The sequence below is a fragment of the Tuber melanosporum genome (genome assembly GCF_000151645.1).
Source record: "Tuber melanosporum whole genome shotgun sequence assembly, scaffold_16, strain Mel28".
Taxonomy (NCBI): domain Eukaryota; kingdom Fungi; phylum Ascomycota; class Pezizomycetes; order Pezizales; family Tuberaceae; genus Tuber; species Tuber melanosporum.
Window position 1 is genome coordinate 334,551 of NW_003298819.1, and position 14,966 is coordinate 349,516.

Here is a 14,966-nt window from a genome sequence, read left to right on the forward strand (position 1 = left end):
ACGGCAGAACATCTAGGGGATATGCCACTGACAAGGGCACACCGCAGGGTTCCCCCCTGTCACCAATACTTTTCCTAATCAGCATGCTAGAAACAGCAAAAGTACAGGCAACCCCATCCCAGAAAGCGGAAACCAAGGTCCTGATGTACGTGGACGACATCCTGATAGCAACAACATACCGGGACGTGAAAGAGGGAAAAAGGATACACCAGGAAACCATTAGGGGACTTGAGGCAACCGCAGCTGAAGACGGGTATGAGTTCACATCCAGCAAAGCCGAAACGATCTTCGTACAGATACTACCGCAGAACAAATTCGAAGTCCGCTTGCGGGGCCAAGAAGTACCCGGTCAAAGCTATCTAAGATGGCTCGGATACTTCCTAACAGACAAATGGAAATGGGACCACCATGTCAGGCACTGGATCAACAAAGCCACCAGCTCTGGGCACCGCATAAGAGTCGTAACATCCAGATGTAGCAAAGGGGGACTGAATGCGGGGACGACACTGCGGCTGATCAAGGGCCTGATAATCCCACAGCTGACATACGGGATAGAGACATGGGGAAACAAAGGCCTGATAAGGGAAGCGCAAGCAGCCCTCAACAAGATAGTCCGGACCGCCTTCGGACTGGAAAAGAAAACACCGGTCTTGGCCTTCCTTACCGACCTCAGCATCCCACCACTGGACATCATGATGCAGTTCAGACAGAACTTGCTGGCGCTACGAGCCGCCACCAAGGACCGCCACAACACTTGGACAAGGAGGTGGATGACCAAACACGGGGCAGAAGACATTATCGCCACCACCGGTAATTACCAGCTAGGCAAAGACGCACTCAAAAACCAATTGCAACAGGACTGGGCAGAAAGAGTCACCAACGAAGGCACCAGGTATCAAGGAAGACCCGGTAAATGGCACAAACACCTGTTTTCCCTGACCAGGCAGGACTTCAAAAGACTGCTGGGGCTAAGGGCAATGGCGGGCTGGCCATACCAGGAGATAACCAGCGCCAGGAGGCAATGCCCATACGGCTGGGACATAATCACCTTTGACCACCTAGCAAACAGATGCGGGGTAATGACCACCACGACGGTCGGGCTCCACGACAACAAAAGGCAAGGAGAACTCCTTCGGTGGATGGACGACTGGCCGCAAGAGCTTAAGGGGAAACCAGTAATGGCCAGAGACCAGGACGGTACCCAACAACCAGACGCCGCCCAGGTAATCGGAGCTAACCTTAACCTACCCACGAGCCAACCGACGCAGAAACCGGTGAAACCCAGACCAAGACGACCTTGCACGGTATGCGGAGAAATGGTACTAAGGGACGTACAACATGAATCGGCGCACGCCAGAAAGCACGACCCGGCGAGAAAGGGCCGATAGACTACAACGGCGGAAGACACGGAGGAGGCGCCCAGTGGATCAGGGGAGCAATGCTGATCAGATGGTTATTTCATAATGTACACGACCACGGGGCCTAGGGGGCAGGCGTGGGTTTCTTTTGTTTGTTTGGATTTCCTTTGTTTATGACCATGGGGCCAGAGGGAGCAGGCGTGGGTTTCTTTTGTTTGTTTGGATTTCCTTTGTTCACGACCATGGGGCCAAGGGGGCAGGCGTGGGTTTCTTTTGTTTGTTTGGATTTACTTTGTTCACGACCACGGGGCCAGGGGGCAGGAGTGGGTTTCCTTTGTGTTGGATCAAATCGTTTGAGGGAAAGGAGAAGGGGGGGGCGGGAGTTTCTTTTGTATGGCCTACAGGGGGGTGTAGCGAAGGATTTCGTTGAGGGGGGCCCAGGGCTGGGGGCAGTATCCCACACCGTACTCCGATTACTTTAGTTAGTAGGTGAGATAGTGGAAGAATAAAAGGTTTACACACACACACACACACATACACAGTCTCCTTCTTTTCAACTCTGAGGGTTAGGTGTTCAGTGCGGTGTTCGGGGGGTTCACCCAATCAAACGCCCTTGGAGAGCTTCTCACGATGGCTTCAAGTCTTTAACTTCCCCACCTTCGGAAGGTTCACGTTTCGTGCTCTGTTGGCTCGCTTTCTTTTGTTCGCCTATTGATACGGCACCGAGTGGGCCTTGCGGTCCTTATTTTTCCCTTGTTTTTGCTCTTGCTTGTCAGTCGGGCGTCCTTGGTTTCCGGCCAGGATACAGTTGGTCGTATAGGGAGGCCGTCCTCCCCCCCTCTTCGGAGCGACCGTTCGGACACTCATGCAATTCCGGTTCCTCCTTGGTCCCCCTTCTTTCTTGCTTGGGCCCTTAGGGCCTTGAGCACCTCACTGTCTTTTCCCAGCATCGGGCTGGTCCCCGCGCGAACCCGGTGTTCCTGACCCCCTGTGGGGGGGATGGCTTTGACCCGGAGAAATTGTGTTTCGCCACCCCCTCTTTTGGGTGTGGCTTGACTGGTGTGGCCCGCCCCCTTTGGGTGGCGCGGCTGAATGTTTTGTGGCGGTGGCAGCTCGGCAATCAATATTTCCTCTTCTGGCCCAGACGACTATGACGACGACTGACCTGTCCCGAACTCCGCCGACCGTTCGGTTCTGTTGTCAACATTGCGGTATCACCCTTGCTGTAATGGCTTGGGGGCACTGTTGCTTAATGGGGAGCTCCCCGGGGTGCCGCCTTCTGGTGGTGCCTGCGACAGGGGGCCGTGGATCCTTGGCTAATGTTGCTAGGGGTAGGGTTGGGTGTAGGTGCGGGCGCCGGGCTGTTGTTTCTTTTGTTGCGCGTTGATGTTTGTTTTGTGGCAGGTGGCCCGCAAGGGGGATTTCTTTAAGGGGGGCCCAGGGCTGGGGGCTGTATCTCATGCCGTACTCCGATTACTCTAGTTAGTAGGTGAGGTTGTAGTTGAATAAAAGGTTTACACACACACCGAAAACCGAAAAAGCGTTTCGGATTATCATTGCAACAACTAAACCCATTGCCGGAGGGCAACATGGGAGAAAGAAAAGGGAAAAAAAAAAAATTCAAAATTCAAAATTAATGTAATTTGTTATGGCGCAGTATTAGCACCCATATGAATGAGTGTAGGATTGTTTTTTTCCCCCATACAATTGGTGAGGAGAAGTGGAATAAATGTTCCCTTTCCTTCAAAGCATTTTGTTGTTGTTCGTGAGGGGTGGATATATCCATCCTACACCGCTTTCGGACCCTTCCCCGCCCCGCTTCGTGTACGATATACGTGCGAATTCCAGACGAAGGCCCGAAGTAAACGCATTTATCTCTATAACCCTTTTAATTTTTGATCCCAAAACCGAGTTTTCAAGATAGGTTATCATATTATGGACACATTGAGATATAATATCACAAGTCGGCTCGAAAAACCCTCAAGCCAGCTCTTCTTCTGCCTGGTTCACAGAGGACCTCTATCGCTTTTCCGGCGCTATGTACTGTACCGTATATGCGCTCCGCATGCTATGTAGTGAAAATTCGGCACGCGCGAAGAAGGGGAGATATCCGTATAAGTTGGTATGATATGCTCGAGAGTATCGGTGTTGTGGACGGACAGCGCGAAGGGGGGGTTCGTTTCCTTTTATCATAGCCAGCATCGCAACCTATGAGACTGTACCTCGGCTCGTATCCCCACATTCCTCGCACGCCCCGGCGGTGATTTGCTATGTGTGACAAGGCTCTAGAAGCGGCTTCAAAACTTTCAGAATTCAAACGAAGTGAGAAGAAGAAGAAAAAAAGTTATACAAGACAAGTCCCCGAGAACCGATGTGTGATTGTACTGTACGTATCATAACCGTGAGTTGGGGTCTCAAAGACAATAGGCCATGGTGCTAAGTGATATCGTTCGGGTTGTCTCCTTCCTAGTCCTGTCTTTCTTTCATTTTTCATTTTTTTCATTTTTTTTCATAATAATAATAATAATAATAATAATAATAATAATATATGTCTCCCTTCCTTCCTTTCGGGGGGACTAGTAGACTCACCTCCTGTGTTTTTCGCCCGGGGGGGGGGATGAGGAAATCTTGGACTATAATAGCCTGCCTGTGATACCTGATTTACCTACAAGTTAGCTCACGATTCGATTGTTTGAGAGGGGTAGTTTATATGTTTTTCCTTGGTGCTCATATGTATATATTTTTATATCATGCCGTGTTATTTACTTGGTCCCTGTTTCGGGGTAAATTACTGTGCTGTATGATACAGTATGCACTGTACATCTTGCCTGAGATAAGTGATTTGCTATAGTACTGGTATCATATTATATAGTAAGCTCTTCGTAGACGCCACACCAAAGAATCCAACCCTACTCTAATGTGCGATACCCATTACCAGTATTCACACTCCACACCCCTGCGTTAGGTACGCACGAGGTGTCACTCGGAAACAAAACTTCCCGGGTTTCCTGGACACCCTGGATCATCACTCAAATCCATGGTACTGTATCATACTGTGCAAGAATGATTGCCATTCCCAAGGTCCGGCCGGATTCACCGTGAGAGGCCGCCGCCGAACAACCACCCCACAGATGTACACGTACAACTGCAGGCATTTGTATTTGTGCTAATAGTCATGTACAAGTGATAACGCCCCCAACTAATGGTACCGCTGTCCCCTACGGCTCCCTGGAAAACGCTTTTGTATGTTCAATAATCCTCCACTTTTTTTTGCCGGGGCCCCAGAAAATGCAGGGGCAAGAGGAAAAGAAAAGAGAAACAAAAAAACTCCCGACGTGAAAACCAAGCAAGGGCGGACTCCCCAGACAAACAAACACAAGAAAATGCAGAGAGAAAAACAGGTGAGGAGAAAAGAATTATTTTTTACACATCCACCAAACCCAATTATTGAGATCCACTCCAAACCCAGCCTACAAGACCCGTTCGTCTCGTAAGCCATAGTCCGGAAATCTAGAATCCCTGCTGCCGATGCCACTTCTCCCTCCATCCCCTAAACCATGGACTCTCCCCCAACGTCGAAACTTCCCATCCTTCCGGCATCAATCCCTCTTCTGTCTGCTCTTTGGACCACTTCTCCAACGCGGGAAGTGCAACGTGCTCGACATGCCACGTGTTCTTGTACTCCATCAGGTTCTTCTTGCCTTCTTTGAGGACCTTCAAAACCAACTGGGGAACTCCCGGCTCGTCTCTGAATTCTTGAATTGGTGTGAATAGCGCCTTGAAATTGAATACAATAGCGCCCGACAGCGGGAGACGACGGAGTGTTTGCCAGTCCACGCGGAGATTCACATCGTCGAGTGTAAGCGATGGAGACTGGGCTGAGCGGTAAGCCTCATGGGGGTCACCGGGGGGCATGAAAAGTGGTTGTCCGACTTCTAGGCCCCAGGAGCCGCGTTGGATGGGCTTGTTGGTTTGCATTTTCGTAAAGTATCTGGTCAATGTTAGAGGAAGCGCTAGGAGAAAATGGGCGAGGAAAAGTACCGGTCCATCGACTTTTGCATCTTCTCCTTGTAATCTGGGATCGGCTTGTGAATCTCGTGCAACTTCATTCCAATTTTAGTCCCAACGTTCCACCCAAGGCTACTGCAAATAACTCCCGCCCTGAATGAATAGAACCCCTGGTCATCCTGCAAGGTAATCGCGAAATCTTCGGGTATATTCTCAAGAATAACATGCAGTGGATGCATCCCCTTGATGCGGAATTCTTTATCGAGTATCTTATTCCCGAAAACAGGGTTTGTGTGGCGATCCTTAAGGGTAAAGTAGTGGGGGTACCGAGCGACCAGAAATTCCAAACACATTTCCATTAGCTCCTTGCAAGCAGCTTCGGTGCCAGGGAGGTAATCGAGGACCTGCTTTCCGTGTTGGGCGTAGAGTGATTTTCGTTGGGCAATCCGATCCACATAGGTATTTTCCAGCTCGAGCCACCAGTCAGGTTCCATTTTCGTTAGTGCTAGGTTCGGTCATCAGCGCTCACTCAATATAAACTGCCCAACCCGAAAGGCGGCAGCAACAGCCCGGACCTCTAGGTTGGGTCCCAGTACAGCGGAAACGAAGAATTGATCCATCCCGGTGAAACAAAAACATGCAGGGCTAGGGCAGAGGGAGCAAGGAAACATACACATAGTCTGATGATACGCCCAGCGGAATGGTCGGTAAGGTCTCGGCAGTGCCTTTTTGATATCAAACTCCATATAAGGGGCCGGCAGTCTGACCCCGGTCAAAGCAGCATAATCCGGGAAGTCGCCGTAGCTCTCAATCTCTTCCTTAGAGCGGTTAACGACAGGCGGAAAGGCACCTCCTTCACTATCAGTCGTAGTACTCGTGAAGGGCGAAGCTACAGAGCTACGCCGTGATGTCGGTAAAAGATTGGTCACAAGAGCCGTGATAGAGGGTTTCCTCCTATTCGGTATCGGGGCATTGGGTTGGGGAAGGGAATACCCTGAAACATCCTCAGGTCTGGCGATATCCTCAATTCTGGCACCCTTCTCGGAAGCAAGGTTAGGTGTCAACGAACGTGGTGGAGTGCCGGCAGTTTCAACAGGTGTTCGACGGCTTCTATCCGCCAAAGGGAAAGACGGAGCTGTTCGGCGGCTGTAGGATAGGTACAGGACGCCCGCCACTACCATGAGACCCACGATGCCGTAAAGCGTTGTGTCCGGCATTTCAAAGCGTGGGAATCAAAACGGTAAATTTTACACTTTTCGTTCAGTGCTTCCCGGCGGGTAGGTACCTCAGGTTCGCGGTGTTGGAAGACTCAAAGGACGGAAATGAGGAGGAGGAGGGAATGTTGTAGAAATGGAGGTGAGAAGGAAGGGAAAGTGAATAGCTGGGGAAAGGAAAGAAGTTGCAACCCTGAACTAGTAGGCGGCGGGAGCGAAGGGGGAATAGAATTAGAAGTGCTGCTTGTAACCGCTTCTTCCGACGAGAGGGAGTTGAAAAATGTTGGGTTCTGATATAAAGTTTCCCCAGCACACGTTCTATATGACCCAACCCGGCAGAATCGCTTTTCCCGTGAGAATAGAAAAATTGAGAGCAAGTGTTCGTGCCTAATGTTAATGTGCTGGGGGGAAGTTGGGGGTTTGTTCCCCAGCTGTTCGTCTGGTGTTCCTTTCTGGGAAGTATGGAGTAATACCAGAGCCCGGGGAATGAAGAAGCCCGGGGGGAGGGGAAGGGAGTATGATGAGGTGAGTGCTGAAGGATCCACACAAGCACACGCGAAATCAATCAAACCGCCCTGCTCCCCTCACCTTTACTCGATCCACGCAAGCGTAGGGAACCACCCTTCTTTTTAAACTGCCGGGCGTGAAGTCAACTGTTCAAGATAGAGGCTTGGAAATGGCTTCTAATTGCCCTTCACAGTTGGGCTATGATCGATTTTTTCTCCCCTTTACCGTAACCTCTTTCTCTTTCTTGCCCTTGACTTTTCCCGATCTGCATGAAGGAGCACGAGAGAGAGAGAACAGTTGGATCCTCGTCTAGACTCTGTTATCCTACCCACTCCCTTGCACCTTCCTATCCAGACCAAGAAGTCACGCTTTCGATTTGCTCAATTTCTCTCTCTCTCTTTTTTTTGGGACAATTATCTCTTCGTAGGTTCTATGTAATTTCTTTTCGGGCCTGCGTGGCTTCGTATGGGGACGGCCCAGAGTATCTCGATGGATGCGAGAACACTCCCTTGCCTATTATCTATTATGGAGCAGATTATCAGCCAACTAGAAGCCACCTGATTACCAAAGCGGTAGTAATAGCAATGTGGTGAGCGGGGGGAGGCTATTTTCACGGGACCGTATCTCTCTGGTATGGAGGAGAAAAGGGGACAAACACGTTATTTGAAAAAGAGTGACTTGCATAATATTATGATATATATGTGTGTGTATATATATACTGTGCATATATCACCAGATTCACGGCCTCATACCAACCCTTCCTCCTTGTTGCCTCCCCTCTATCTCCCACAAGACGAAAAGCCGAACAGCAGCAACGTGCCAACAGCAGTAAGCGGAGAGTACGAGATCTCAGGAGGGGACATTGCGATGCATAGGGGATATTGTATAGGAGAAAAGTACCGGAGCGGTGCGGTACTGTATCCTGACCACCCTGCACCCCCTCCCCCCCACGTCTGTCGGGTAAGCCGACAACCTAGGAGCTGATCTCGCTTCCTCCTAACGAACCAATCACATCCCAGTAGCCCGTATTTTTTTGCCTTTCTGGAACTTAGCCTCGAAGTCTTGTTCCAAGCTCCCTCTCCATTTGACCCACCTCACACACCCCTCCACTCCCTTCCCAGAAAGGTTCAATATTCCTCTTCCTGGCCGGTGCCATACCGCACCATCGAGCGGTACGCAGATTTGATATCATGAAAACCCACCGAATACCACCATCAGATACCTCGCACACCTTGTCCACTTTATCATTTATTAATCATTATGCCTGTGTGGTAATTGGGAGCACGGGGAAAGCGAAGGGTAAAGCCAGGGGAGGGGAGGATGGGTAAACTTAAGGTATTGCACGGTAACGAAAAATGAGGGCGAAAAAAACACAAGTGGGAATTTTTATGGTGGGGGAACTTTTTGCCATTTGTGGAATGCCTCTCCTCGAGATTAACCTTTTTACTTTTTTTTTCTCCTTTTTTTATTATCGAGATTTTTCACCTCGTTTTGACCGGTGTGATGGCCCACATCCGAATCCCCTGATACTCTGCTGCTGCGCAGGTGAGCGTCCCGGAGCCTGGTAGTTCTACTCTGCTGGGCATATTGCGGTTAGTCAAGAGAAGGAGGTTTGATCTATCTTTCGCCTGCCCGTTATCAAGCGTGTTTTTTTATGCTTATCGATAAGAAACGGGTAGAGGGGAGTGGCGAACAGATAGCTACCCGTATCTTATTCTGATCTCTTGTTGGTCAGGTTAAGCGCTTAGTCTCTCCCCTACCCTGCGGTACCGTACCGTAGTTCAACATTAACTCATGATACGCCGTTACACGGAGCACGATATCATACTGTGGACCCCACAAGACAGCTTTCACCGCCGCCAACGAAAGTAATGTCCGTGTCTTGTGTAGCTAGCTATGGTACCGTATTTGTATCGACAAAAAGCTTGTTGTGCCGGCATTAGGGGCATTCAGCCCCTGGGTTGGAAAGCCTTTATGCAAATTTTTCGATCCTGGTGTGTGTAACGCCTTTTTGCGTATCGTACAAAACTGACAGATCAACTCCACACTTGGCATTCGAAAACCGCTTTTCCAACCCCAGGGCTAAATGCCTCCATTCAGATCTCCGTTGGAGTTCGCGCTGTCGTGGTGCGGCTTCAAACTGTACGCTCTAATGTCGGTAAAGGAAAATATCTCCTTCACAAGTACTCTCACCGGTACCTGGACATCCAATACCACTAACATCCAGTAATATCAGGTTGTTAACGGCAGATGGGTGATAGAGCTACAGCGTGCATGGGCTTCTCTACCGAATTACTTTCTTTTCTCCAATTTTAGCATTGGACTCCACATTCCGATGCATGCCTTCCAAGAATATAGTACATATTCACCTACGGTAAGGTACCGTACTAAACTCGGAGGCGTACTGGTTGATAATCTTCCCCTGCCTCGGAGCGCAGAGACATTGAGTTAGTGGACGAGTGCCGGCAGTAGGCTAACATTGTGCATATCATTTAGCAGGATCTCTTTTCCCCTCCCGTCACCCATTGCAGAAACAGGCGACTCCCGTCAATTTTAGAATAAAGCGAATAAATAGATTAAACACCAAACCTCCAGTACAGCATGATATGGCAACCTTGTGATAAAGCGCCAACGCGAGGCCTATAAAGGAAGAGCGTTGTGTTGCGGCGTAAAAGGTCACACGGGCGCTGTATGTACGGTACTCGAGTACGATCGTACGTTGATGGGAGCATACGGTACTCGAGCAAGCATCCCTTAGCTACCGCACTGCCGATTGCGAGGAGGTCGAGAACGGTTCCCATGATGGGATGTTCCGGTTTCCTCTAGTATACCCATGTCGCCGGGTTGAAGTCACGTCTCTTTTGGTGTGTAACCGCCACCAAAGGGGGGGGAAAAAACTAAAAAAAACTTCAATCCATCGACACGAGCAGCGCGATTTGATGCCTAGTTTTATGGCGTTAGTGACAATGATAAAAAATTGAGGGTCTTAAATTAGCACCCTTCCGGTAATTCCCATGTGTTTGGCATCTCACCGAATGGGCGGGTTTGCTCTGAAGGTAACCCACTGCCTCAATGATCGATGCCACATGTTTACATCTGAGAGCCGGCGCGGCACCAGTAGTGCTGTGGGACCGCGCAAAAGAAGGGTTAAACTCACCCGGCAACTTAATTTGCTAAGACAGAATGCCAGGTCTCCCCAGGTATCATACAGTACTCGTATAGTATCATAGGGCCATAGCTCCCGCGTCCGACCCCCGCAATGTCATACCCGACGTACCGGTATTGGTGCCTGATTCCGAGTTTTGGTATCAAGGCACGGGCGCTGCGGAATCTCAAATAATTGCACCGTGTACTTCGTACTAGTACTGTACGAGTACTACTTGTAGGTAGTCCAAAATTTCCTTCTCTGGAAAAGGGGCGGAAAACACAGCAAAAAGGTGTGTGGTTCAGCCCCCCGTTGTACTCGAGTAAAGGACGAAAGAAAAAGAAAAAATACCAGCAACTCGAACGACATATCATACAGCGGCACACGCTCCAATTATGAGTTCTTACTGTACTCGTACTCGAGTAGTTTGCTATGGGGCTTTCGCGGAAAGAGATGATCGGGTGTCTCGGATGTCAAATGGCTGACGGATTGTCGGAACGAGTGGTGAGCCATGAATCTGGAATTTAACCCATCTCTCGGAGACTTTTAGGATTAGCCGCAATTCTGGGAAACATCGTCATACTATGAATATATGATACCGACACGACCTCGGTATAGCCGCACTATCGTAGTGAGAAAGGGTTCAGGGCACCGTGTTAGTTCATTAAATTTTACCCCCCGGAGGGGCCTGGTGTCATCACTCGCCTCCTCGGAGACACAACCTCTCAAACCACGTATCGTAGAGCTCTAAGGGCCCAATCCTCGCGCTGATACTCTGTCTGAAGACCCGTCTTCAGTATTGACAACTGCTAGACTATCTATCAAAATGCAATCAAGTGGATCTTCAGAAGTATTTGCCTTCACTGCTCCCCCTCAAGTCAATTAAACCTTGCAGCGTGAATGAGCACTAGTACCTTCATCGATTTCGCCTCAGAATCCCCCACCTTCCCCAACTTTCCGCTGTCCAGAGCCGAAGTTATTGTTACCGAAGCTCTCAGGGTCCGGTATGGTTTTACCCCCAATACCACTGCTCGGGACGACCACGGATCCCTACCTCCACCGGTGCGCGGTCGAAACCCCAAACTAAATTGGATGTCTGAACTTCCTGTCCTGTAAAGGCTCAGGGATGAGGGATTCGATGGGGGGAGAGTCCGAAGATTGCTGCAGTTCCTAGGTGGGATAGAACAATATTACTGGGTCGGGGCCTGAGGTCTGGTAAAATGAGCAGTGAAATACAATTCCCTTCGAAATAGCGGAGATTTTTTAGGCGCGATCAGGGAAATTGGAGACCGGCCGAGAAGCTCTTATACCGAATGGGGAATTACGGAGATGGTGGAAGTTTATGATAAATTAAAAGAGGTGATTGAGGAGGCGTTGGGGCTGCAAAGGCTTGAAGAAAGAGTAAAGTCGCTGCTGATCGATAGACTTTTGTGCGGGATGGATATGCTCAATATATGGGGTACTGGAGGTGGAACCCGTTTCGAGGGATTTGATTCGTTTGGGTATCACTGAGATGATCAAACCAAGGCGAGCGTGGGGGTTGATATGGAGGGAGCCGTTGCAATTTCGCAATTGGAGGGTTTGAGACGAGAGTGCGAGGGTGGTTTATCAGACTTGCAGAGTACGCACTCTCATGTACTCGAGTATAAATGAACCTTTCGACGATCTCTCCTATTTGGTTAGTAGTGGATCTGTCAGCGAGTTTGGTGGGGAATACTGGGAGGACGAATATGACGTAAGAGTTCCCCCACCAAAACAACAGCGAGAACCCTTGCTCATCTAATACCCCGCCTAGTCACTGGGCTGTCCACCCCGTATGCTGGAACCTGAGATATCATCGAAGAGGAGAGTCGGGCGCTCTCAACATCCACAAAACCCTCTAGCTCACGCTCCCCAAACGACTGCAATCATCAATGTTGTGAGGATACGTGCAAGGCTAAGTGACCCCTGGGGTGTTAGATCCCCCATACGTGAACTTTGGATTGAGGAGGTGCCATCCTACTAAACCCTTACATTGTGCTTCCCTTCATCAACTGGCCAAAAGCACTTTTCCTGTCACCGCTTTGAATTTTACCTTTTTCCCAATGCCATTGCCGAAATTATGTGGAGTGTCATATATGCGGAAGCTTTTGAGAAAGATGTTTTAGCATGAATGATCCCATACTATTCCTCAAGTGGAGAGTATGTAAGGGTGTTGCTTTGGACTGTCGAAACTCAATGACCTGTACTTAATTACGAATATATCTGATTAAAGAATCCCACAACTCTCCAGCCCAGGCGCTATCACCAAGCAGGACTGGGGGGTTAGTGAGTTTTGCTCCCAGATAAGAAGCTGACTTTCAACGTCGATCCGATTACAATTTTAGCCTTTTTTTCTTTTTTTCGATAAATTCTAGACCGCACCTCAGTTTAGTAGTCTCCCACTGAAAGTTGGGAATTATTTTTATACCCTTACTATTTCCATCATCTCTATCACTATTTATTGCCGTTGTTACTTCATAGCGATAGCTACTTGATGCTCTTACCGGTATTAGCTGTGCGTTTCCGATAAAACCGCAAAACTTTATTTTCTTAGGACGAGCTGGTTACGAGTGAGAATAAAATGCTTATGTCACCTAGGGGCGGAAACCCTAGACCCTGAACAATTGTTTCATGTCCTGTCAGCTCACGTCAACATAGACTAGTCTATTTCCTCGCACTCCCCACCAACAGGGCTTCCGGGAGCTCAAGCCAACAACCACATTCAACCCCCACCATCACAACAATAGAAGAGCAACAGTGACCATAATCATGGCTGAAATCAGTGATGATTCCCTCATTTCAACCCATCCCTCCACCTCGGGGCTGCAGATTGCGCTACACCCGCTAGCGCTCTTGACCATTTCAGATTACATTACAAGGCACACACTCAGAAAACAGACCGGTCCGATGGTGGGCGCACTTCTGGGCACCCAGGAAGGTCGAGATATAGCTATCGAACATGCATACGAAATTATCACTTTGGTGGATAAGGATCAGGTTAGGATTGACGAAGAATGGTTTGACAACAAGCTCAAACTCTGTGGGTTTCCCTTCCCTTCATCTTGGTTTCCCCGTCGATTTACTGATGCGGGAAATAAAATAAAAAATTTCCAAAAAATAGTCAAGGAAACCCATCCAACACTTGATTTACTCGGTTGGTTTACAACCACTACTTCGCCTACCTTCGCCCCATCACTGTATATGGTTCCTATCCATCAGAAGATGCTAAACTACAACGAGTCGGCAATTATCCTCTGCCTCAATCCTGCTCCAAACGCATCGGCCGGTGGTGGTGGGAAGCTTCCGTTGGGGATTTACGAGTCTATTATTGAAACCGAGGATGCAGCTGCTGCCGGGTCTGTTGAGAGTATGCTGAAACTTAGGTTTGTGCCGTTAAAGTATACCATCGAGACTGGCGAGGCTGAGATGATTGGTGTGGACTTTGTTGCCAAGGGTGGTTTTGGTAATGCTACGGCTGAGTCTTCAGGATTGGAGGGCACGGCGGAAGGAAAGGTTTTTCCGAAGGATGCTAAAAAGATTAAGCTTGCGGGTGAATTCGCTGAGATGATTAAGGAGAAAGGGAAACAGAGAGAAAGGGGGGAGAGGGGGGAGAGGGCTGGAGAGGAGACAGAGGACAAGTTGAATGTGGGGACTCAGAATGATGAATGTAAGTTTTCCCTCCTTTCCCTATTGCGCCTATCGTTGGCACGAGTTGGTATTAATAGATGGGCAGTATTGGCGAATTTAACTGCTAAGGCAAACGCCATTCGCATGCTCCACTCCCGGATTCGCCTTTTAACAAACTACCTCTCCGACCCCCCCCATAAGAAACCGAACCATCAGCTCCTCCGCGCTTTGAAGTCTCTCACACATTCCCGTCTCCCACTACTCACGCCAGCCGACGCTGGTGCATTCCGCCAGGAGCAGCTTGCGGAGCAATCTGACGTGCATCTCGTGGCACTGTTGGGAGTCTTGACAAGGAGCATCGAAGAAGCCCGTGGCGTTGGTAAGAAATTTGCTGGAATTGAAGCGACCAATAAAGCAAACATGAGAATGGGGGGTTCGGGTGCTGCCGGTGAGCCAGCTGTTTGGGAGAACTATGGGCCGCCCAAAGACCCTACGAGGAGGGGGAGACGCGAGAATAGCAGTGGAGGTGGTTCGGCTCCTTTCGGGAATTACCCCAGTAACTTTTAGTCTGTAGTAACCATAGATTACCCTTTTCTGCCCGGAAATATTATAACGGGGTTCTATTGGACCGGAGTCTTTTATTTTATTTTATAGATTAGCGAGTGATTGATTGTGATGACTCTTGAGAGTATGGAATGGTAATTTAGGAGGGAGGTTGGTATGATAGTATAAGAAATTGATGTTTCCCAACAGGAAATTCTCCGAGTCTCATTTGTACTTAGTACGTAGGAGGTAGACTAGTAGACTAGGAAAAAGTGTAGCGGGTGTGGCTACTGATAACAGAATCTGGCACCCAAGAGTTCGCCATACTTTTTCCTACTATTCCCGAGTACGAGTACAGTACATTACAGCACAGCACGCACTACTAGCATCCCCTCGATCTACGCTCGAGCCCGTTGTGAATGTTGAAAGTCTGAGGGAGAAGATACGGATGGATAGTCAGAAATTGCCAGCGGGGGTGCCGAGCTTCTTTTCTTGGCGCTCTGTGAGAATGTGCTCACAAATACACCCAACTGCACATCTCAT

The 14,966-nt window shown here is 49.2% G+C and overlaps 2 protein-coding genes; one reads left to right on the forward strand and one right to left on the reverse strand.

The window, feature by feature from the left end:
- Positions 1-4,868: 4,868 nt before the first annotated feature.
- GSTUM_00004872001 (uncharacterized protein) lies at positions 4,869-6,583 on the reverse strand (the record flags this gene model as incomplete). Its single annotated transcript, XM_002836722.1, has 3 exons — positions 4,869-5,349; positions 5,400-5,871; positions 6,040-6,583. 3 exons carry the CDS (start codon positions 6,581-6,583, stop codon positions 4,869-4,871), a joined length of 1,497 nt encoding a protein of 498 aa, XP_002836768.1.
- Positions 6,584-12,938: 6,355 nt separating this feature from the next.
- Positions 12,939-14,508, forward strand: GSTUM_00004873001 (uncharacterized protein). XM_002836723.2 has 4 exons: positions 12,939-13,293; positions 13,375-13,766; positions 13,893-13,920; positions 13,987-14,508. The coding sequence occupies exons 1-4, from the start codon at positions 13,023-13,025 to the stop codon at positions 14,445-14,447; spliced, it is 1,152 nt and encodes a 383-aa protein (XP_002836769.1). The 5' UTR covers positions 12,939-13,022; the 3' UTR covers positions 14,448-14,508.
- The last annotated feature ends 458 nt before the right edge of the window (positions 14,509-14,966 follow it).